The sequence below is a fragment of the Pithys albifrons genome, chromosome 2 (assembly GCF_047495875.1).
Source record: "Pithys albifrons albifrons isolate INPA30051 chromosome 2, PitAlb_v1, whole genome shotgun sequence".
NCBI classification, from domain to species: domain Eukaryota; kingdom Metazoa; phylum Chordata; class Aves; order Passeriformes; family Thamnophilidae; genus Pithys; species Pithys albifrons.
The window spans coordinates 4777752-4802435 of NC_092459.1; the positions used below are offsets into that span (position 1 = coordinate 4777752).

The window sequence follows — 24684 nt, forward strand, 5'->3', positions numbered from 1 at the left end:
CTGAGCCTCCTCTTCTCCAGGCTAAACAACCCCAGCTCCCTCAGCCTCTCCCCATAGGGCTTGTGCTCCAGTCCCTTCACCAGCCTTGTTGCTCTTCTCTGGACTCGCTCCAGCACCTCAATATCCTTTCTGAACTGAGGGGCCCAGAACTGAACACAACACTCAAGGTGTGGCCTCACCAATGCAGAGTACAGGGGAAGGATCACTGCCCTGGTCCTGCTGGCCACGCTATTTTTGATCCAGGACAGGATCCCATTGGCCTTCTTGGCCACCTGGGCACACTGTTGGCTCATGTTGAGCTTCCTGTCAATTAGTACCCCAAGGTCCCTTTCTGCCTGGCTGCTCTCCAGCCACTCTGTGCCCAGCCTGGAGCGCTGCAGGGGGTTGTTGTGGCCAAAGTGCAGGACCTGCACTTGGCCTTGTTGAACTTCATCCCATTGGAATCAGCCCATCTCTCAAGTCTATCCAGATCCCTTTGCAGAGCCCTCCTGCCTTCCAGCAAATCGACACTCCCTCCCAGCTTGGTGTCATCAGCAAATTTGCTGATGATGGACTCAATCCCCTCATCTAAATCATCAATAAAGATGTTAAACAGGACTGGACCCAACACAGACCCCTGGGGAACACCACTGGTGACCGGCCGCCAGCTGGATGCAGCTCCGTTCACCAGCACTCTCTGGGCCTGACCCTCCAGCCAGCTCTTAATCCAGGAGAGGCTACACTTGTCTAAGCCATGGGCTACCAGCTTTTCCAGGAGTATATTATGGGAGACAGTGTCAAAGGCCTTGCTAAAGTCCAGATAGACACACCCACAGCCTTCTCCTCATCCACCAGGTGGGTCACCTGATCGTAGAAAGAGATCAGGTTGGTCAGACAGGACCTGCCCCTCCTAAACCCCTGCTGGCTGGGTCTAATCCCTTGTCCACCCTGAAGGTGCTGTGTGATTGCACTCAGGATGAACTGCTCCATAACCCTGCCAGGCACAGAGGTCAGGCTGACAGGCCTGGAGTTGCCAGGGTCCTGCTTGCAGCCCTTTTTGTGGATTGGGGTGACATTGGCCAACCTCCAATCATCTGGGACCTCCCCAGAGAGCCAGGACTGTTGGAAGATGATGGAGAGTGGTTTGGCAAGCTCTTCTGCCAGCTCCCTCATCACCCTGGGATGGATCCCATCTGGTCCCATAGACTTGTGAGGATCCAGATGGCTCAGTAAGTCGGTCACTATTTCCTCCTGGAATACAGGAGGGGTATTCAGCTCCCTCTCCCTATCTACCAGCTCCAGAGGCCAATTGTCTTGAGGGCCACCTGTCTTACTGGTGAAAACTGAGGCAAAGTAGGTGTTAAGTACCTCAGCCTTCTCCTCATCTTCCTTAACTATATTTCCCTCCAAGTCCAACAGAGAATGGAGGTTTTCCTTGCCCCTCCTTTTGTTATTAATGTATTTATAAAAGGACGTTTTGTTATCCCTAATTGAAATAGCCAAATTTACTTCAAATTCGACTTTTGTTTCCCTAATTTTTTTCCTGCATGACCCACCTCTATCTGTAAATTCTTCGTAAGTAGCCAGCCCTTTTTTCCATAGTCTGTAAACTTTCTTTTTATCCCTGATTTCTTGCAGAATCTCCCTTTTTAACCAAGCTGGCTGTCTTCCCCTCTGGCTGGCCTTTGGGCACACTGGGACAGCCTGTTGCTGTGCACTCAAAATTTCCTTCTTAAAACGTGTCCAATCCTCCTGGACCCCCTTTCCTTTAAGGGTTGTTTCCCAGGGTATGCTCTGAATCAGTTTTTTGAATAGGCCAAAATCTGCCCTCTGGAAGTCCAAAGCAGAGGTTTTAATGGTGGCTCTCCTTACATCCCTGAGGACTGAAAATTCTATTATTTCATGGTCACTATGCCCCAGGCGGCCTCCAACCACTACATCATCTACCAGCCCCTCTCTGTTTGTAAACAGTAGGTCTAGCAGGGCCTTACCCCTGGTAGGCTCATTTACCAGTTGATGAAGGAAATTGTCCTCTATACACTCCAGGAACCTCCTTGACTGCCTCTTCTCTGCAGTATGAAGCTCCCAGCAGATATCTGGCAGGTTAAAGTCACCCACAAGAACAAGGGCTGGAGATTTTGAGACATCCACCATCATTTTCAATGATTTCATCTCACAAAAGACAAGTTAGAACCATAGGATCATTAAGGTTGGATCATTAAGGTTGGATCATCAAGTCCAAAAAGACATTGCCTGAGGTAAGAGAAGATCACAGTTGCAAACTAGTGTGGCAGAAGAGGTGAGAAAAGTCATGAGAGGAATGAAGTGGCAGGGAATCAGGAGTTCTTATTCTTGCATCACAGTACAGGAAAAAGGGATGTTTGAAGAAATAAAAAGGTGACTGAAAAGTGACACAAAGAAGGGAGAGGGTCGATCGCTACATTGCTCAATTTTGAAACCCTCTGCTGCTGTTTGTGTAGGCTGAGGCACAGGCTGTGTGTGCTGGTGCAATTCTGCTAATTCATCACACCTGATGCCTTGAGTGGGATCTAAACTCCTGGCTTACTTCTTGTAGGGTGTGCTGATCTCCAGAGCCTTGACACCATGCAGCCCATGGAAAGGAAAAGGCAGGGCTACATTCACGAGCTCATTCAGACAGAGGAAAGGTACATGGATGATCTGCAGCTCGTCGTAGAGGTGAGATGTCTTGGATGGGAAAATGCATTTGGAAAAAGAGCACCTCTGTCCCGCTGAATAATAATAATAAAGGGATTCTTAGGAACTGTGAGATGCTAGAGGGGAAAAGGTGTGTAGGCATCTCCCTTTCCAGTGGATGTTACGTGGTTCCCCACTAGGCAAAACCACACTGTGAAACCCATCAGCTTATGAGGACCTTCCTGTTTTCAAAGTCCTGTTCTTGGGTGTTTGGGCTCAATGGAAAGATGATGGGCTGAGCCAGGTGTTGAGCAGAGCTGCACAGGCTCATGACAGAAGCTGTAGAAGCACCATTAAAGTTTTATCATATGCCTTCTCTCCAGTTTTATTTCTGGAAGCAGGACCACCTCACTAGGCAGGGCAGGGACTGGTCAGCATTAGATGGACTTGGGTGTCCGACTTGACCTCTCTATATAAAACACCTGTGGTGAAATTAGACAGGTGTTACATAGACTGAGTTACACAGGTACTCTGCTCTGCAGAGGTGAGTGCCAAGGGCCCCTGGGAGCAGCTGTGGTTCTGCACACAGGTTACCCTGAGAGCTCTGGGTAGGAGGAAAGGCATGATGCCCAAGTGTAATTTGTGCAATGATTGACTCCGAAATCATCAGCTCTTTTGCTGAAAGGTCAGCCTGCAGGTCCCAGTGCTTGTTCATGCTTTGCAGATGATGCTGCTGTTGTCAGAATGGGGTCACACACTTAGGGGAAATAGCAACAGCTGTCACAAGTGCTAGTAAGGAATTGCTTTGAACTGCTGAGAAACTAGATATTGAGCATTCAGAAAAAGCAAAGTCACTGCTAGGTTAAACAAGAGGCTAAGCTGCTTTTGTCTCTGAGGAATGGGTCACCTTTCTCATTTTCTGGCTGCAGGTTTTCCAAAAACCAATGGCTGATTCGGGCTGTCTCACCGAAGGAGAAATGGGGCTGATTTTTGTTAACTGGAAGGAACTCATCATGTCAAATACAAAGTTACTGAAGTGAGTACTTACCCACAGTCTTACATTTTCCTCTTTTTTATTCTCTTGTTCCTTTCCTCAGGAAGTTTCCTGGGTTTACAGTAAATATTCTGTCCTTGCTGATTATTTCCTGTGCATGTGTGCAATCAGAACAGCTAAATGCAGTCAGACTGCTTCAAAAGGAGTTGTAATAAGAGAGAGGGAGGAGTAAACAGCACAAACAGATGCACATTTGCTGTAATACTTTAGAAACAGAGCCTAGACAAAAGTGCATGGGAGGCATTCTTTCCACTTCTCTGCAAAGCAACCCTCTATTATCTAAAAATAAACTTTGGAGAGACAAAGTGACTAATAATTCACTGAATGGGATGCTTGTTGAATTGTAGGGATTGATGCTGATTGTCCCATAAACCTCAAAGACAAGTTCCAGTCCCCCAAACACCACCAGGCAGATTGTTCAGCTCAGCATGTTGTGCTGGTGACTTCCTGGGGGTTCAGGATGGAGCCAGCATGGCCTGGAAGTGCCTGTGCTGTGTATGGGAATTCACGTCCCAGGCTCTGAGTCCTTGCAGAGGTGGAGGTTGTAGGGGTCATGGTTTAATCTCTCAGACTTGGTAGCAAAGTTGAATGGTGATTCTTTCCTGTTCAGAGCTTTGCGGGTGCGTAAGAAAACAGGAGGAGAGAAGATGCCGGTGCAGATGATCGGGGACATCCTGGCAGCAGAGCTGTCCCACATGCAGGCCTACATTCGCTTCTGCAGCTGCCAGCTCAACGGGGCGTCGCTGCTGCAGCAGAAAACTGATGAAGATGCTGATTTCAAAGACTACTTAAAGGTATCTGATTCCATAGCTTTTGTGCCTTCTCCTCTCCTCAATGAGAGGAGCCTGTTTAACCAGCATTGACCAGATCAAAATAACCCAGAAGAGTAAAATCCTGCAAAAATAGTGAAGGACCTTCCAAGGCGTATTTGTATGGTGACCATGGTTAACAGTGTGTGTGCTCTTTATTTATATCCCTGTCTGTCTAGCTAATTTACTGAGGCCATGAAAGGAGAATTGCCAGAGTTGCTGACATCAGGCATTTGTTTCTTTCTCTGCTTTGTTCTTTTTCAACCTGAGTGGAGCCTGTAGTGTCAAAATAAAAGCTGGAACAGTTTTGAATGTGAGGATTCTGCATGAACAATAACCCTACGATTTGTGCTGGTAAAGCGTCTGGTGCAGTGACAGCACTGGCTTTCCTGTTTGTTCTGGAAACAAGTATTGTCTGCTTACTAAAAAAATCTAAGATCTCCTGGAATGCCTGGAAAAATTATTCTGATCAGAGTGTTTTCAGTATTCAATGCCAGTGAGGCAACTGTTTCCTAATGATTAATGCAATGTCTCTTGTTAAATCTCTGGGTTCCACCACAGAAACTTGCCTTGGACCCTCGCTGCAAGGGAATGCCCCTCTCCAGTTTCCTCCTGAAACCAATGCAAAGGATAACTCGCTACCCTCTGCTCATAAAGAGTGTGAGTACCCTGAGTGAGGTGTGGTAGGTGAATACTTTGGGTTTGGTCTTGATAGCAAAAGCAAAGATAAAGCCTTGTCCCTTTATGGGGATTTCTCTGAGAAGTACCTGTGCTTAACCTCTGTTTTTCCCTTGTTTTCTCCCCCCTTTGATCCACACCAGATTCTGGAGAACACTCCAGAAAACCACCCGGACCACAGTAACCTGAGGCTGGCGCTGGAGCGTGCGGAGGAGCTGTGCTCTCAGGTGAACGAAGGCGTGCGGGAGAAGGAGAACTCGGACAGGCTGGAATGGATACAGTCCCACGTCCAGTGCGAAGGCCTTGCTGAGGTAGAGCTGTGTTGATACCCTGCACTGAAGAGCCTTTTCAGAGTCATTTCAGAAAGTCTCCAGTGGGAAAAGGGAGTCCCTGCTCACGTCCCTTACTGGAATGTGATCCACTGCTGAGCTTTTGGCAGAGAAGCTTTTATTGAATTCTGTTAACAGCCATGTAACACTATGAAGTCTTGTTTTTACATGATTTTGGTGGTGGAGAAATCTTGATTTATCAGCTTAAACACTGATACCATTTAAACTGTTTACACAGACAGAAATAACTCTTCTCTATGAAGTTCTGCTCCTGCTGCCACTGGGCTAAGCAGGTGTTATGTGTGGAATTTCACTTAGTGTGTGCTTCCCAGGGTTTTCCTTCATGCAGGGAGGGCACAGAAGCCCTCAGTTCCAGATCCTCAAAGGTATGTGGTGTTCAGGCTCCTGTACCTTTTAGGACAGCCTTCAGAATGAGATGTGTGACAGTTCTCCACTGTCTGTGTAAGGAACAAGGGTTTGATAGGCCCAGAATGTTTGTCCTGGTTCCATCACCTCTTCATGCACCTCTTAGAGGTGCCCTGATTGCAGACTGTGCAGCCTCTTCTTAAACACAACTTCTGGACAACAGAGGACTGGTTGTGCAGTAAATGCCTTCATCCAATCAGAACCCTGTGTGTGTTTTGGTTAAAGGTTACATCTACTCTGAGCTGGGAGTTGTGCTGTTACCCTGGCAGATCACAGAACAGTTTCCCTTCTCTTCATTTATAACTAAATTCCTTAAATAAAACAGAAGAGCATTTTGAGCAGCTTGAACAATCTCCGCAGTGAAGGGAGCAGGAGCTGATTGTCTGCATGAAGTTGCTGCTGCTAATGGGTTTTGTCTCTCCTAGCAACCTGTGTTCAACTCCCTCACAAACTGCCTGGGACCACGGAAGCTCCTGCACAGTGGGAAGCTGTACAAGGCCAAGAGCAGTAAGGAGCTGTACGGATTCCTTTTCAATGACTTCCTTCTGCTCACCTACATGGTTAAACAGTTTGTGTCTTCTGGATGTGATAAACTGTTCAGCCCCAAATCCAACTCCCAGTTCAAAATGTACAAAATGGTGAGTGAGTGAGTGTTCCATGGTCATGTTGGTAACAGTGGATCCTGGCTTTTGATGAGGAATGCTGCCCTCCTGCTGGGATTGGCTGCCTGGCCCCTTTTGCTGTCATATGGGCATGTTCTAGCAGCCAGCTGGCTTGGACCCTGGAAAAGGACAGGCTTAACAAACACTCACATGAACTTTGGGGGGAAAGGGCAGAAGTGGCATCACGCCTGAGCAGCTCAGTGTGATGTTCAGAAGCAGGAGCCTTGACTTGAGTTTGCCTAAGTTCCTGCTTCCCCAAGAAAATTCTGTCCTTCTTCAGAAAACAGTAAAAGGTGCAGAATTTTAGTTACACTGTCGACATAGTGCATGTTCTCAAGATTCTGAAGTTAGGGAGGTGAGTTTAAATATCAGGGCTGCTTTCCAGCAGGAAACCTGAGAGATTCCTGTGAATTTCAAGCTCCACACTGCAGCTCTGCTTACAGGATCCTGCCCTTTTCACAAAGCTCTCCACTTAGGAAGACAGAATGGGATGTATCACCAGAGTAGTTTTTCTTGTAACCCTTTCTCAGATCCTTTACACAGTGATTTCATTGTTTATCCTGTGTCCTATGACTTCAATTTTCCCTACAGTAAAACAACCTGTTTAAACATCCTTGTAGACTTTCAGCTCGTTGTAAACAGGGTGATTCTGCCACAGTGACATTTGCTCTTCTTGCAGCCCGTTTTCCTTAATGAAGTCCTCGTGAAATTGCCCACAGACCCTTCAAGTGATGAGCCAGTTTTCCACATATCACACATCGACAGAGTTTACACACTTAAAACTGACAACATCAACGAGCGGTGAGTAGTGAAAGTGCAGATCTGAGCCTAAACTTGTTGATGGAGGTTGCAGGCCATGTTTCCAATGAGCAGACATGGGGGGCTCTGAGCTCAGGAGATAAACTCGCTTGACTCTGATTTGAATGATAAGTTTTCTCTGATTTTGTTCTGCTTGTGCAGCAGCTCTTGCAGTGAAATCCAGCCACATCTGCTGCTCCTTGAAGTTACAGTTGTATATCAGGGCTGCAAATTCCAGCATTCCATAGGATTCTTCCCCAGTTCTTACCAGTTTTTAATGTGACTCAACAGTCTTTAATAAAACAGCAGCTCCACTTTTCATTTATTTAGTCTGATTTGGAATGTGGCTTAAGATTAAATCCAAAAACTCCATCACTTTAGTCTGTGAACTAACTCGACTTGTGATCTGAAACCCAGGGAAGGGGGAATAGCAAAAGAGATTGGGGCAGAGTCACTGATAGTGGAGATTTTCCTGCCTGTGGGATGACCCTGACTGTAGGGATTGCTCTTTGCAGCACTGCCTGGGTCCAGAAAATCAAAGCAGCATCAGAGCAGTACATCGAAACGGAGAAGAAGAAACGTGAAAAGGCTTACCAAGGTACCTGCTGAGTTCTGTATTTCTCTCTCATCCACCTGGATGCATGGGCAGGGCCTTTCCAGTGTCTGTGTAGGATCTCCCTCTTCAGATATATTGCCAGTTTTTACAGTTCCAACCAGTCCATTTATTTCTGACCTCTCTGTTCCCAGCTCGCTCACAGAAAACCTCAGGAATAGGACGTTTGATGGTGCACGTGATTGAAGCAACAGAACTAAAGGCCTGTAAGCCCAATGGTAAGTGAAGGAAACAGTATCAAATCACTTTTATTTAACATTTGGAAAGGCTTGCTCAGAATAGTTTGATGATTAGGGAAACACTGTGGTTCAGCTGCAGTTTCTGTTTGAATTAGCCATTCTTTAGCTTCAGAGGACCGAGTGAAGAACCAGCTCTGTGCTGCTCTGGGATTGCCTGATCCACATCCTCTGGGCAGCATCATCGATGTGTGTCCAATCAGGCTCCAGAGGGACAGGGAGGTTTCTGTGCTGCAGAGGGTTTTCACTCCCTGTTCTGTGTCTAGGGAAGAGCAACCCATACTGTGAGATCAGCATGGGCTCGCAGAGTTACACTACCAGGACCCTGCAGGACACCCTGAACCCCAAGTGGAACTTCAACTGCCAGTTCTTCATCAAGGATCTGTATCAGGATGTCCTGTGCATCACCATGTTTGACAGGGATCAGTTCTCACCCGATGGTAAGTGTGAACATTTAGGAAAAGAAGTGGTTCAAAGAGCCTGTAGGTCTGATCGCTGCCTGAAAAATGTAGTGTAAAAACGGTGCCTCAGGCCACAGAAAGTTCAACAGCCTTCCAGAGCCAGCAGCTCCAGGCAGTCAGATTTGATCCCTCACTGGCTTTTGTGTCAGACACAGAATTAGTACTTTTTTGTCAGACTGAGAAGCTGAAAGAAGTTTTACTCTCTCACTGTAGGTGCCCAAAAATAGGGTGCCAGGTTGAAATTGCACAGCAACAGCTTGATAAGCTTTCTTGTTTTGCTTGGAAACTGAACGTGGGTTTTTTGCTTCTTATACTCCCTAAAAGGTAAGTGGTTTTTCAGGGCTGACACATGGTTGATTGTTGCAGATTCACAACGAACTGCCTTGACCCGAGTTGCTGTGTGTGTAACTGTAGCTCAGACTTTTCTCCTGTGACTTAATGTGACTTTCATTGGCTGCTTCTCCCAGCTGGACAGCAGAGTCCCCTGTTTTTTCAGTCTATGGTGAACCTTTTAATGGATAGACACACACAAAAATAGTGTAAAAGAAATGGCCACAAAGAGGGTATATGATTTTTGAACAGGACTGTAAAGCTACTAGTGGCAGTAATTGTTCAAGGTCATTGTGCTTGTGAGAAGAATGATATATAAGCCTAAATAAAAGTTGGCTGAGCCAAAATAGTTGATTTTTTTATTGTCTTTGTAGCACCTCAGCTGATTTGTAAACAGGTGCCATCACTTAACTCTGACCTGCCAGCTCTAAAACTGGAGAACATTTGAAATTGTGTTTCTGAAAGGGTATTTTCTGAGTGTGTTTTTAAAGCCCTTGGCTCAAACTGTAACATAAAGGCATGTTCTCCATCCTCAAGTCTGGGAGCAGTGCTCTGGAACTGAACACCTACTGCACAGCAGTGCTGCTTAACTGGCTCTTTCAGGTTTTCTAAGCTGTCTTTGCCTAATAATATTTCTTATTCACTTGCCCAACAGATTTTTTGGGTCGCACTGAAATTCCAGTAGCAAAAATCAGAACAGAGCAAGAGAGCAAAGGCCCCACAACTAAACACTTACTGCTGCACGAGGTTCCAACAGGAGAAGTCTGGGTGCGCTTTGATCTGCAGCTCTTCGATCAGAAAACACTCTTTTAAGAACACCCTTTTTTAATTTATGAAGGACATGTAAAGCTGACAGACTGAGCATCTTTTGGTAAAAGATTACTTGCCCTATGCTGGTTATTAAGCAAGAGTTCCTGCTGCTTCTGTGTTTCCTTTTAGTTCCTGCTTGTGTGTAGTTCCTTGCAGTGTTCCCAGTTGTTGTTGATCTATGCAAACACAAATGTTACTGTATATACAGTACTATAGCTCAGTGCCTTTTTATTATGTTGGAGTATCTTGGGTTTGGATGCCAATGTTTCCATTTTCAGGGCCATAAAAAGTATTAAGCAGAAATGTGGCACCAAGCTGTTTGTATATTTTACCACTTAGTCTGACAGGCAGACTGAGGAATGGTTTAAGCTCAGCACTGGAATCATTCCATTTGAAATCCTAAAAGTGATATCCACTGGAAACTTCCCATCTCAGGATGATAGTTTTAAAGGTTAAATGCTGAAGAAGCCTTAGTACTGGAGAAGTCTCCAATATATTGTATATTCTTTAAGAATCAGGTGTAGTTCTTTACTTGACTTAGTTCTACACTGGAATCAGTAACTGCTACTTGATTTTTCTTTCTGCTTCATTTTGACTCATCGTTCTCTGCTGAGACAATGTGGTTGTGAAGAATAACTAGAAAAAATACTTTAAATACTGTGACCCACAATAATGTGGCAAAATACTCTTCAGCTTTTGGGGTTTTTTCCTAAATATTATTTGTGTACATTTCCTTGGTCTTGCAGACCTCCATGTGAATCTTGAAGCTTTGACATTGCCAACGTGTATATAGAGAGTAAAATATAAATTTATTAATGTAATTTGTCTACAGATGTTTATTGATGCATAGTGATTTTTAAAAAGTATATTTTATTGTACAGGGAAATGTGAAATAATGAGAAAAACTTGTAGGATTTGTTCAAGAAAAGTTTATTACAAGTTTAAAAGGTTTGCTCAGGGGGAACTGTCACCCCAACACAAACCTGTAAAAAGAGCTGGTTGAAAGCAAAAGCTTTCTCTTGGCACCAAATCAGGGATGGTTAAAAAAAAAGGTCTGTTTATAAGCAGTTTGATACATTGTAACCATTTTACTGCCTCCTTAAACTGCTTTGTTGCAGAAGCACAGCATGCAGTTCTGAGCAGCCCGTGCCCTTGTTTTCCACGGGGGCAGCAACTCCTCCTGAAGTCTGGCAGTTTCCCATCAGTCACCATCTGTGCACCCTCCTGTTACTGAGTCAGCCTCTGTTACTTCTAACAGTTTTCTGTGGTTCAGTATTTCTAATCCTAAATAAAACTCAATCTTGGCAACTCTTGAGAGATTGTGTCTGTACAGTGAGAGTTTGGAGACTAGAGAAAACTCTGTTTCCAGGCTTTGAGACCAGAGCTGCTGTGCAACCACACCAGGGGGAGATGGGACCACACTGGAACAGGAGAGTGGTTTGTGGGGCACTGGCAGCAGCTGCTGCTCAGCACTGACTCTCCATAAAGCACCAGACATTTTGTACAACAGCACTTCCCATCTCCTCTCCCCTACTTCTTTCCTGCCATCTCATATCACCTAATATGTATGTTGCAAGTTTGAGGTACTGCTTGTACACTGTTTCCAGAAGAGAACACCAGCACTGTCTTTGTTGAGCTGAGCCTAAGTTAAACGTCATAAAATAGCAACCTTTGGCCTGTAGAGCATGAACTGGAGTTGGCAAGAACAGGAGAAACATTTCAGATATTTCTTTGGCTGCTGGGTAACAGAACTTGAGAACCACAGGTTAAAGACAGTAAGTTTATTGCAGTTTGCCAGAAGACCTGCCCTGTTACCACTTGCTTTGGCAGCAGATGTAATCTATTTTGCAAAGGGTACCTTCTGATGGCTGTGCTTGCTGCCCTGGTCAGCTGGAGGACAGGTGGTATCATTGTCTCTCACTGTCAGTGTGGTGGTTAACGACTTTCCTCCTTTAAACAGAAGGAAAAACTGTTGCCGTGCTTCTGTAAAGATCAGTTGAGCTGTCTGGTTATTTCCTTCTGCAGAGCACACCCCCAAGCTGGCCTGGAAACTCTCCTGCCCTCCTTAGACAACACCCTCCCTGTGCTGCCACAGCGGATTTGAAACAAGGAAAGCATCACCCCACCCCAGCTCCCAGCCATCGCCTACTGTGCCTCCAGATCTGGGCATAGTGTGGATCCAAACCATGTTCCTAGGGAAGAACCACGTTCAAACGCTCTTGGGCTTAAATGCAGTAGGAACTGGGACCCCTCTTTGTTCAGCTAATAAAGCTTGAAGGTGTTGCTCTAAAGCAGCAGCACATCAGTAACATGCTGTGCTTCCTGTGAACTGCCTGCTGGTCCAAGGGGGACTCCAAACCTCCCTCACACCTTCCAGCGGTCCGTGCGCGTCGTCACAGAGAACGGATCATACTCTGCTGGGTCAAAATAATCCAAAGTCACGTAGCCCTGTGGGAGAAGCAGGTCCTGGGTCAGGTCTCAGAAGCCATAGGTGATACAGCAGTGAGAGCAGCCAGCCTGAGGGGGACACAGCCTGTGGCACGTGTGGTTGAGAAAAGGACTCCCAGATTTGCACACACTGCACCTCACAAATAAGGTGACTGAAGTGCAATGGGAAAATTCCTCTATCCATTTTAATTTATCATAGGCATAAATACATAATAAATGATTTCATGGAGCATCCAGAAATAATATCAGGCTAAGATGCTAAACTTAACCAGGTCAGTCAAGAGAATGGAAATTTCATTCAAGGGAAAATGTTTTGACAGAGAAGGAGAAAGGTATTAAAAAGAAAATTAAAAAAGAAAGCAGTGAGTGAGCCCTCAGCAGGCACAGCCCTAGGCAGGTCACTGGTCTGTGAAACACCAGCTCCAAGTCTGGGTTCCTGCACTGGCTTTTCCATCTATACATGGAAGTGAAGACCTGAGCCTCACAGTCCAGGCCATGACTCCATCTCATCAGCAACTCCATCTCAACAAGCAACATGTTCTGCAGTTCAAGTTCCCTATGACAAGCTTATAAAGTATTTCTCCCTAATATTCATTCTTCCAAAACTTTTTTCATTTTTATTGTGCAGATGATTCTCCAGGGGTCCCAGGAAGGGAGGGAGTATTCAGCCCACGGCCCCCCAGATCTCAGCCCAACACAGTTCTTTATGGCAATCTGTGGATGTGACTGCAAGACTTGGAAAAAAACATCATTTAACCTGAACAGTTCAGGAGCTCTGGAAGACAAGTCCAAACACAAAGAAAGTGGGATCTGTGGTAGATTTAAGAGGTCACTGTGCTGAAGCAGCTCACATGGGAGTGAGCCACATCCCAAGGGCCTGTGCTGTTCCCAGACACTCAGGAAGCACCTGGGCAGCTCTGTGGGGCTTCGCTGCTGCTGGGTATGAACAAAGCTGCCTCTGCAGGGGCCTCTGCTGCCAAGGATCTGGCAATTCCCCACTCTCACCATCTCCTGCTTCTGTCCCTGGAAAGCTTCAAGCCCTAATGCAGCTCAATTTGCAGAGTTTTAGTGCCACCCCTTGGTTTATTGCACGTATCACCCTGTTAGAAGGTGTGCTGAGACCTCAGTGGATGATGGAGGTGCTGTGCAGCACTCCCAGGCCCGATCCCTTCATGTAGTTGATGCACGATCCCTCACACGGCCCTTGGAAGAAAGCAGAGTAACAGCTCCTCAAAGTGAGTCAGGATCTCTTTCTCTGCAGCACATGATGCTACAATAGCCTGGACTACCAGAAGCTGAGTTGTGGGTAACACAGCAGAAAACCCAGGCAGGGGAAACCCTTCTCCTTGCAGGCTGCTCTGTCACTCTGTGACCAACCATCTCATCAGGCATCCACACTCTGTGGCCACAGGGCTGGAGGGGAGGAGGAGTGGGAACAGCAGTGAAAAGAAGGCAGATTTAAAGCAAAAACCCCCGCCTACAAGCAGGTCGTTGGAAGAACAGGGAGTCAAGGAAGGGAGGTAGAAGAGGAGGGGTCAGGTGGTATGAAACAGGAAGGCAAGTAAGCTGACAGAAAGACTGAGATGGAGGAACCTGGAAGGACAGTGAGGGGAGGAGGAGAATGGAGGAAAAGGGAAGAAGGCAGTTTTGGAAAGCAAAGGACAGTGAAGAATTTGGAGGAATCATCAGAAACAAGAAGACGGAGACACAGCACTGGGGAGTCTGACAGAAGATAGAAGGGCAAAACAGAGATCTGGGGATGGAGTAAAAGGGTTGACTGGAGAGAAAGAGAGAAAGAGGGGAGACTGGAGGAAGAATAATAGACATGGAAAGAAGGAATGGATCAGTGACAGACATTGGAAGGTCAGGAAATCTAGGAAACAGGAGAAGGAGCAGCCTAATAGCATGGAAGAGAGCAAGAGAAAATGGACAAAAAGAAGGGGGGCAGGGAGGAGGAAATACACAGCCAGAAGTCAGTATATTAACCAATCCTCACAAGTGTCTCAAGTTCTGCAAAAGTTATCATATGCTGCCACAGTTAATGCAAAAGTATGTGAATTAGTTGTCCTGTAACTCTGAAGGGGTTCAGCCTGCTCTTCAGACATGCTGATGGTACAGCTGACCCCACAGAGCAAGGAGAAAAGGTGGAGCATGATCACTGAGGCTGGTGCTCCAGCTGAGGGAGGACACATCCCACTACACCAGCCACTGCTTTGGAGGACACCCAGCCAACTCCTGACCCGACACAGAAGCTTGCAAGTGGACTGATGCGGAGCTGGATATGTACAGTGCACCAAACCTGTCCTAAATCCCAGGACTTCAGCAGCAGGACCGGGTCAGCTCTTTGTTGCTCCATGCAGCTTAAATGCGTGGGTCTGGCACATCAGGCCTTGGAAAACTAAACGATCTTGTCTATTTACAACAGGACAGATCCCATGACATTTTCATTTCTGGCTGAGAAGGTTGCTTACAGTCTCACTACTGCACTGTACAGTGGTTTCCACTGACAACAAATGCCTGCTCTTGATAAAATGTTATTTCTGTGGCAGTTCATGTAACTGCACTTACTGCTCTGTATCTCCAGTCCTGAGATGCAGAAAGTTGTCATGGGATCTGATACTCAACAATGGTGTGAAATTCAGAGCAAAGTGAAGAAAACTAAGTATTTCCTATAGTGACTGCAACTTTTCTGAGTACTGAAACACAGAAGTCCTTGGGAAAGAAAGGCAAGTTACAGGTCAGGTGTATCTGAACTCCAGGCTACTGAATGGACAATGAATAACAGTCAAACCCCTGATCTTGTCCATAACCCTCTGTATGCAACCCCCCCAAGACAGAAATGTACTTCTCCTTGTTACCTTCTTTTTACAGTAGTTTAAATATTGAGATAATTGTTCTTGTTTCCTTTTCTGAATTTCTTCAATTGACTGGCTGCACATTTTGTCCTCAATTTTCTGCAGTAGTGGCTCTGAAACATTCTTAAGCCATTCCTTGTAGACAATCTCCTTCTTTCTCAGATTTAGGAAATCATTGTGCCTCAGGTATCTGTCCAGCTCCTAAGTAAGAAACGGAAAATAAAAACCATACAAACTGTGCTAGTTCAGCAGGTGTGACCAGTTTATCACTGTGTGGGTGTGACCAAAGCTGTGTATTCTAAACCCTCTAAGTCATTTCTCATGAACTGTTAACAATGGACCATTTGCAGCAGCTGCCCAGGGCACCCCTGACCCCTCAGGCTATGAGCTGGGTGTGAAAGAGGCCTGTGAGATAAGAGTTGTGATAACTCCCCTCTGAGAAGTAATTAGCACCTCCACACCCAGCCTGAGGGGGCGTGTCTGCCATGGGCCATCAACAATTCCAAAAATACCCCATGACTCACAGGTTTTTCTTTTCCTTCTTTTTACTTTGTACTCAGGGGAACCATGTGGAGCTCAGCACAGGGGCCAATGAACACCATTCTGTTTGTGCCCCAGGGTGCTGGGCTATATTTCTGGGTTTTGTGGGTTAAAACCAATTTCTCTTTGTAACATTGCATTTATTGTAATATTTTTATTAAATTGTAACTCTGATTTATAACCTCTTTTGTGTTGGATTTGTTTCTCCTGCCAGTTTACCTTTAAACCAGCACAAAACTACTGGCTGACCACATTAAAGGTTTCACAGATGAAGGCTGGCTGATCTGACTGGCCACTGCTCCAAGGCCCTGTTTTCCTGCCCTTCTTTGTGCTCCTCCCTCTCTCCACTTCCCACCACTTGTTTCCAACCTCCAGCTCTCACTGATAAGAGCTCTGGCATTCAGACCCTTAATTTTTGAAACTGTCATGCAAGACTGAAAGAAAATTACTCACTTGTTCCCATCAGGTTATTGAGCTGAAATCACCACAGAACTGATAAGCACCAGCCTGTGCAAGACAGGCAGCCGGAGAAGGACCTTCTCCCTGCAGCACTGGCAATCTGCTAGACCAGATCAGCCCTCTTGCCCTTTGCAAACAGGCAGGTAAGTCACCTGTCATTCACAGGTAGGGTTACTACCTCACTCATATCCAGAGGAGACTGAGGAGGCAACACACTCATACTTCTAAATAAGTTTTTCAAGAATACAGACATTTTCTCACAACTCACTGACTGGAAACTAAAAACACTGACATGCAGGAAAGCACACAGCAAATGAGAAAAGAGGTACCACGTCTTACCCTCACAAAACAATTTTCTCTGTCCAAGATGCACTGAACAGAAGCAATGATGTCTCGGCTTTGGTCAGGTGTTACCTAACAGAACATAAAAAACCCACATGAAGTAAAAGCAGGACTCAGAGTAAGAGTTAGATTTATGTTTGTGATGCCGTGAGTGACCCTTCCCCCCAAAACAGGACTCTGAGCCACGTTAGTGTAGGGTAAGATAAAAAGTAAAGGTCCTTTAATAACACAGGGCCTACAGCCCACAGGAATACAGGATGACATGCATGTGTCCCAGTTCTTGTTTCCATGGCTTTTATAATAAGATCCCTCCAATCATTGCTTTACACATTTCCCAGTCCAGCCCCAGTCCCACCCCTGGTCCAACCCCTGGAATTGGGTCTGGGGTCGTCAAGACCCTCTGTCTTCATCAACTCTTCTTCCTCAGGCACACAAAGGTCTCTTGGAGTTCATCCAGTTCTGGCTTTTGGGTCACTCTGACCTGTGTTTATGTTTCATTCTGTGGGCCTTCTGATATCCTTCAACTCTACCTTGGAAAGGAGTCTAAACAAGATTAATTAACTAAAGGAATTTGAGCTCCCTGTTCTGGGACAGTGATAGAAAGGCATTAAACTGTTAGAAATATTAACCCTCTAAAAATCCACAACTACTGTGTTCCTAAAATCTACAAAATGTGAAAATCAGAAATCAAAAACCCCTTTGGCATGATTTGAATTCAAAATAATTACTGGTGGTGTGATTAAAGGGACATTATATGATAACCCAGCTGGCAAATCCTTGAGAGACTTGCTCCGAACAGTGGGGATAAGTAACAACAGAAGAGTGCTGGAAGAAGTGGAATGAGATCTGGAATGTACATGTTCAGACCAGGATCACACACCACTTGCTCCTTCCCACTGTTTCTCACCTGTAACAAACATGTGGCTCGTTAACTCAACTCCTACACCCCTGCCAAGGACCACAGGCAATACAGAGCAAATCTATCATATGGGGATGGAGTTCCTGCAGGGAAGATGAGGGAGGTATCTCCCTTCTGATCAGGCAGCACCAACTCTGTGGGTTAACCAGAGAGACCTTGTCTTCGTGAGTCCATCAGCAGCTTTTATAAGCAACAAGTTGTCCAGGTTTTGGCTAGGCTAGAGTTAATTTTCCTCCTAGTAGCTGTGTTGTGAATTTGGATGAGAGTAATGTTGATAACACACTGATGTTTTAATTGTTGCTGAGTAGTGTTTACAATAAGCCAAGGACTTCTCAGCTTCTCCCCACACCACCAGTGAGCAGCCTGGGGGGGTCACAAGTAGCTGAGAAGGGACACGGCCAGGACAGCTGACCCAGCTGACAAGGGGTTATCCCAGACCTCAAGTGACCTGGTTTTACTCAGGCCTAAGCCAGAGGCAGGGCTGAAACATTCACATTTCACCCGTCTGACCTACTGACTCCTCCCATGGTTTCCACAGATGAATTCAAAAGCATCTTTACTGTGACTTTCCTCTGCTGTTTAAAAACTGAGCTACAGCCATGGCATTTTTACACAAGCCCACCATGCCAGTGGCAGCACAAGACTCAAGGAATGCATTTCATGCACAGAATGGAAAATTGGTCTGATACTCCCTGTGCTAAATATTAATATTCCAATGAACAGTGTCGTTTCCAGTCATGTCTGCCATGACCCTGCTGATCAGCTCAATGCCCCAACAAGTTTACTATCCAAGCAAGGAAGAGACAAATAGTATGAAAAAACTCATCAAAAACAAATGAGAAAAAAGACACCTAAATTTCTGGCATGTTTTAACACCTTTTCATCCTACTGTTTGAAACAACTCGCATGTTGTGTTACACCTTGTTATGGGTTTGTTCCAGTACAGGAGCCCAGTCACAATACCCTGAGATCCCAGTTACACATACTGGTTTCCTGTGGTTCTTCACAGTAAAACCTACAGCTGAAGGAATATTGGGAGTCACTCACCTGCTGAAGCCGTTGCTGATCAGGTGCTGTCACAGGTCTCAGACAAGTCATTTTTTGTAGCCAGGGAGTCTCTGAGCTATTCACACTACGCATGGTTGGACTAGTCTGGGAGAAACATTAAAACAGCCAAAAACATAAAACTCTTGTATAAACAGCAAAAAGTTTGTTTGCTTAAAATTCCTACCAATCAATTAACCAAATCTCTACAGGGACTCTAAGTGCTGATGCCAGCAGCATTCTCCTGTCACAGCAAGTGAAGCAGATGTGAAGTGTCAGGTTTACAGTCAGATACTGCCTCTGGTGGGACTGTCTGTCCTCGTCTCCACAAACAATGGACAGTATATTTTGCTTCAAAGAACAGCGATTCACAAATCGTTCCAGAATGCCTGTCAGCTTTGAAAACATTTCAGAGTTATCAAGTTTCACCTCTGGACTATCACTTCTTCCCTTGTGCCTTTTTCAATCACATAAAAGTCACTTTCATGTAACTGCTACATCCCACCCCAGGGATAGCTGCATTTCAGTGAGTTTTAAAGTCAGTTCTACCAGACAAAGCTTATGCTGAAGCACCAACTCTGAGATCCAGCCAGAAAATTCCATCTCCTCTCTGGTATGTGCCTCAATATATCTGGATCGATTTATAACAGAGACAGTAGAACCACAGAGGCAAAATGCCCTTTACAGGAAGCTCCATTTAAACCTCTTTTTGTTTCAGATTCACTGGAGACACACTGCTTCCAGGAAACAATGGATTTACATTACATAGGTAAAGAGTGGAACAAAGGAAAGGCTTATTTCTGCAGAGATACTGACCTCAAGTCTTCAGCCAGATCTTTCAGTGTTCTGGTTCAGCAGGTGTGACCAGTTTATCACTGTGTGGGTGTGACCAAAGCTGTGTATTCCACACCCCCTATTCATTTCCCAAGAACTGTTAACAATGGACCATTTGCAGCAGCTGCTCACGGCTCACCCAACCCCTCAGGCTGTGAGCTGGGTGGTAAAGAGGACTGTCAGACAGGAGCTGTGATAATTTCCCTCCAGGGAGTCCTTAGCACCTTCACACCCAGCCTGAGGGGGCGTGTCTGCTCATGGGCCATCAACTATTCCAAAAATACCCCCTGACTCACAGAGTTAAATCACCCATTGTGGAACTCCCTGCCCTGGGGGAGGTACTGGGCGTTCCCACCTGAACCAGAGGGGATATAATCTTGGGGTTTGGGGACTTCTGGTACCACTTGTCAACAACCAGCCAATTAAATCAAACTTCGTCCAACAGAGAGGTTAAAAGTTTAAGTGAGGAAGAGCTCTTGAAAAGACCACCCGTGATGCCAAAGAAGAGTGAGACCCCTACTCAAGAAAAGCACTGCCCAGGTGCAGTTCAAAGCACTGCCCCAGTTACACCCAGCTGTATGAAGAGTTTCCACTTGCTTTATGCATATGTATTACATTTCTCAGTCCATTGCTTTGCATATGTAGTAGAGTAGTATATAAAATGTAAAGCTGACATAGCACAGAAGGAGGAGTGGGTCATGCATTGCTGTCCTAGTTCAGCAGGTGGGACCGGTTGACACTGTGTGGAGGTGATCAAAGCTGTTGTTATGGGTTCACCCAGGTGGGCCTACATTTGGGCTCTGAAGTCTGGACTAGGCCGAAGCTGTCAGCTGACTTGAGCTGGGCTGAGCTAACAGCTGACCTCTTCTAGCCAGTAATTTTATATTCCATACCACATTATGACATCATCTCCAGGGAAGTAGGAACCAGTGTGGGAGTGGTTAAGGCAGTCGCTTCTCAGCCCTCCTCTTGGGAGGACGCACGATGCTGTCCCAGGGGGGATGGAGAGGACCAGGCCCACCACTGGCTCACAGGGTATCTCAGGAAAGTAAAATGTGTTGTTCTGGGTCTCTCCTTTCTGCTTGAGTTTGTCTCCCTGGGGAATAAGTCTTTTCTTAAGTAATGTGTAGTCAAGACAGTAGAATTTGTGTGTTCGTTATGAAGTTGAGGTGGGGGACTTGTTGCAGACTTGTGTGAGTGAATATTTGTACTCTCTTCTAATTCTCTTCCTTTCTGTGAAAAATATATGTAGTTTTAGTATAAATGCAGTTTGAAGTGTTTTTTTTTTCTTTCCCCTCTCTTTTCCTCCCTTTCCCTGGTGTTAGGAGGGAGGCTTTTCTCTCTGTGCTTGGGGGGGGTTGGCAGTTGCTTATCTCAAACCAAGACAGCTGTGTATTCTACCCCCTCTATTCATTCCCCAAGGACAATGGGCCATTAGCAGCAGCTGCCCAGGGAGTCATTGGCACCTTCACACCCAGCCTGAGGGGGCGGAGCTGCTAATGGGCCATCAACAGTTCAATACCCCCTGGCTCCCAGAGTTAATCACCCATTGTGTGAGTCCCTGCCCAGGGAGAGGGACTGGGTGCTCCATAAGGGTACATAAGTGGTGGGTAAGAAGACCTTGGGAACTTCTCGTTGGATCCAGAGGAGCAGCAGGACCTCGACAGGAGATCACCGCTCTCGCTCAGACCACAGCCCTCGCCTGCACCAACAGGTTTTTCATTTCCTTTTGCTCTGGACTTGGGGGAGCCACAGGGGTCTCAGCACAAGGGCAAACAAACCTGCTTGCGTTTGTGGCCCGGGACACTGGGTTATACTGCTGGGTTTTTGTGAGTTGAAGGCAATTTCCCTTTCGTGTCAGTGTTTTTTATTGTAATATTATTATCAAATTTTAGGTCTGACTTACAATCTCTCTCGTGGTGAGTTCATTTCCCCTGCTGGTTCACCTTTAATCCAGCACAATTGCTAGCCCCTCTCTCCCCACTGGTGATAATAAAACAAATACCTGCTGCTTAACAGAGCAAAACTCTTTGAGCAGTTCTTTATCGACCGGAATCTACTGGGAATTTTGGCATCACTATGAGCAAGACATCCCACCTACCTGCACAGGTGCCATGGGCTCCTTGGTCATGCCATCTTTTACAGATTTCCTTCCATGCCAAGTAGTTTTGTTCTTCTGGGATAAGGATGGTGTAAAACCCTGGACAAGCTTGGGATGAGGAAAGTATTTATTTTAATATTTCCAACTTTACAAAGCAAGTAAAACAAATTGCCAGCCATTAGTCCCCTTTTTACCTACTTTCAGTAATGAGTATTAAGACTCCATCCCACCAAGACTGAACCTTTCCATGAACACACAGCAAAGGAGGTCTTTCATCTCATTACAGAGAACCCAGAGGAGACAAAAGATAGAAAAATCTGCCTCTGTAATCTGCCTTCAGGAGCCCAGTAACACTCTAGCTGCAGATATTACCCCCCCAGTCTTTGTAAATCAAGCTGCCACAGACTCTTAATGCTTTATTTTTCTGCTTTGTTTGGACTCTCGCTAGGAGACACCAACTAGGGCTGGCAAAGGCAGGGCCCACTGATTTGAGACAGCAGCTGTTTCACAGGTCTTAAAACTAAAGGTTTAATCACAGGCTTGGGCAGAAATACAGTAAAGGATTTCCAAATTAGAGTGGATAAAACAAGACTTGCAGTAACGTAGCAGTTGCAGCCTGCAAATGCCCAATCCCGCAAGCAGGTTGGCTGTTCTGTATCAGGATATTCGTTCCACTGTGCCACGTCCCTGAAGTGTTCAGGGCCAGGTTGGATGGGGCTCTGAGCAACCTGGTCCCTTGGAAAGTGTCCCTGCCCACGGCAGGGATCTGCAACTGGGTGACCTTCAAGGTCCCTAATAACCCAAACCTTTCTGGGATCCTGTGAGGGGAGAACCAGTCTCCAGTGCGAGCACAGCAGCTCTGTGAACCCGCAGCTTGGGAATGCTGAGCTAACAGATAACGTGTGCGGGCCCGGAGGCGCCGGAGCCGCCTGCTCTGGCCCTGTACGTCGGAGGCAGCGAGGGGGACGAGGCCAGTGAGCGGAAATACTCGAGCCCACCCTCCCCGTAACCTGCCCGCCCCTGAGGCGGGTCCTGCAGGCACCAGTGGCGGCGGACGGGGCTGCGGTGGCAGCCAAGGCCGCCCCGCTCGGCCCAGCCCCGCTGAGGGGGAAATGGCGGTGCCCCCTACCCTGACGGCGGCGATGGCGCCCCTCCATGTCCTTCCGCCGGGCAAAAGAGTCTCCCTCCCATCACGCACAGCCTCTCGGGACGAGCAGGAGCCGCGCGCGGGGCCAGGGACGAGGCGGGCCGTGGGGACAGGGTCACGGCAACGCGGCCGCTCCCTGCCCCTCACCGCGGGCGCAGCCGGGGCGGGGGCACGGCCGGGACCCTCCGCGCGCAGCCGCGCAGCGTCCCGCGCTGCCATGGCAACCCGCCCCGCGCGCGCCCCGGCGGGGCTTCCCACCAATCAGAGAGCGAGAGCGCGGGGAGTGAGCCAATCAGGAGCGAGGACAGCGAGGCCGAGCCCATACGAGCCCAGCCGAGCTAAGCCGGGCCGAGCTGAACCGAGCCGAGCCCGCCTGAACTGAGCCGAGCCCAGACGAGGCCAGCTGAGCCGAGCCGAGTCGAGCCGAGCCCTGATGAGCCGAGCTGACCCGAGCCGAGCCCACACGAGGCCTGCTGAGCCGAGCCGAGCTCAGTCGTGCTTAGCCGAGCCCAGCTGAGCCGAGCCGAGCCGAGCTGAGCCCACACGAGCCCACCTTAGCTGAGCGGGGCCGAGCCCCACACAAGCCAAGCCCACACGAGCCCAGCTGAGCTCAGCTGAGCCGAGCCGAGCAGGCCCAGTCGGTCTCAGTGGTTTATCCAGAGTTCACTAAACTGCATTACAAGATCTCACACGCTACCATGTAGTTCTGGTGGCCATGACACAAAATTTGAACCTGAAGTCAGCCAGAGACACCAACAGACGAGGGAAATGTGCGGGTTTTTACCCCAGCAGTGCTGCACTGACTCAGAGGTCTCACATTATTAGCCAAGTGTCACATAAAGAGGGGCTTCCTCGAGCCCTTTATATTTGTTGGGTTTTTTTATATTATTATGATTGATTTGGCAGCACCCCAAGAAAGACAAGATGCTCATGCCCTACCAGTGTCAGTGCCCAGCTGCTGGCCCTGCACAGGACAGCCCAAGAATCAAACCATGTCTCTGAGAGCATTGTCCAAACACTTCTTGGACCTGATCTGTTCTGGATCCAATAGGGGTAGGCAGCAGGTCTTGAGTCAGCATATAGTAAGAACATAACAATTGATGTGGCAGGAGCTGAATAAATACAATCACATCCCATAATTTCGAGAAACTTACAAATATCCAAGTGATTACTTGGAATTAACATTATAACTGCACTCTCTTCATGTGAGTGTTGCATAATCTGAGGTGTTTTAGAAGCTGAAAAAAAAGAGCACCTCCATTACAGCTATTCTGTATATGATTTTTATAAATGTTGTGGGTTTTTTTAAGAAAATATTTATTGATTTCCTCATATTATTACAGCAGACAACTTTAGAGAAAAAGGTAGCTGAATCAGCAAAAACTTTGGACTTCATCAACCTCAGGACTGCTAATGAGGAAATAAAGCACAGAAGTTTGAAACATTATCCAATTTAAACAAGAAACTGCTGCTTTACAACATTCCAGCTGCTGAGCTGCCTTCAGTTTCTTTCAGAACACTCGAGGGCTCACTGCTCATAAAAGGACAACCCTATGCATCTGCCATCTGAGTCTCTTAAGTGAATTGAAAGTGATGTCTTCAATATTTGGCTTAAGATACTGTCCTAGTTGAGCAGGAGGGACCAGCTGACACTGTGTGTGAGGGTGATCAAAGCTGTGTATTCTACCCCCTCTATTCATTCCCCAAGGACAATGGGCCATTAGCAGCAGCTGCCCAGGGAGCCATTATCACCTTCACACCCAGCCTGAGGGGGCAGAGCTGCTAATGGGCCATCAACAGTTCAATACCCCCTGGCTCCCAGAGTTAATCACCCATTGTGTGAGTCCCTGCCCAGGGGGAGGGACTGGGTGTTCCCTGAGGGTACATAAGTGGTGGGTAAGAAGATTTTGGTAACTTCTCATTGGATCCAGAGGAGCAGCAGGACCTCAACAGGAGGAGATCACCGCTCTCGCCTGCACCAACAGGTTTTTCATTTCCTTTTGCTCTGGACTTGAGGGAGCCACAGGGGTCTCAGCACAAGGGCAAACAAACCCCTTGGGTTTGTGCCCCAGGACACTGGGTTATACTGCTGGGGTTTTGTGAGTTGAAAGCAATTTCCCTTTTGTGTCAGTGTTTTTATTGTAATATTATTATT

The 24684-nt window shown here is 46.8% G+C and overlaps 2 protein-coding genes across 7 annotated transcripts in view; one reads left to right on the forward strand and one right to left on the reverse strand.

Annotated features, from left to right (window-relative positions):
• Positions 1–15858, forward strand: part of ITSN2 (intersectin 2) — a 93312-nt gene extending 77454 nt beyond the window's left edge. For all 4 annotated transcript variants that reach the window (XM_071548253.1, XM_071548252.1, XM_071548255.1 and 1 more), the window contains exons 29-39: positions 2555–2676; positions 3564–3670; positions 4299–4482; positions 5059–5157; positions 5319–5486; positions 6356–6568; positions 7272–7393; positions 7906–7988; positions 8138–8221; positions 8506–8679; positions 9686–15858. In XM_071548253.1, the coding sequence (XP_071404354.1) occupies positions 2555–2676; positions 3564–3670; positions 4299–4482; positions 5059–5157; positions 5319–5486; positions 6356–6568; positions 7272–7393; positions 7906–7988; positions 8138–8221; positions 8506–8679; positions 9686–9843 (1514 nt within the window). In that variant the 3' untranslated portion in view covers positions 9844–15858. The remainder of the gene's footprint in view (positions 1–2554; positions 2677–3563; positions 3671–4298; positions 4483–5058; positions 5158–5318; positions 5487–6355; positions 6569–7271; positions 7394–7905; positions 7989–8137; positions 8222–8505; positions 8680–9685) is intronic.
• FAM228B (family with sequence similarity 228 member B) lies at positions 10759–22750 on the reverse strand. 3 transcript variants are annotated; one of them, XM_071548260.1, is made up of 7 exons: positions 22512–22750; positions 21383–21490; positions 18451–18555; positions 16482–16556; positions 15147–15344; positions 12211–12288; positions 10759–11790 (listed from the first exon to the last, which is right to left on the reverse strand). In XM_071548260.1, the coding sequence occupies exons 1-7, from the start codon at positions 22746–22748 to the stop codon at positions 11776–11778; spliced, it is 816 nt and encodes a 271-aa protein (XP_071404361.1). In that variant the 5' UTR covers positions 22749–22750; the 3' UTR covers positions 10759–11775. The 3 variants fall into 3 exon arrangements, with proteins under 3 accessions (XP_071404361.1, XP_071404359.1, XP_071404360.1); XM_071548258.1 differs by lacking the exons at positions 10759–11790; positions 12211–12288 and adding an exon at positions 12298–13701; XM_071548259.1 differs by lacking the exons at positions 10759–11790; positions 12211–12288 and having other exon boundaries at positions 13615–15344.
• Positions 22751–24684: the final 1934 nt, after the last annotated feature.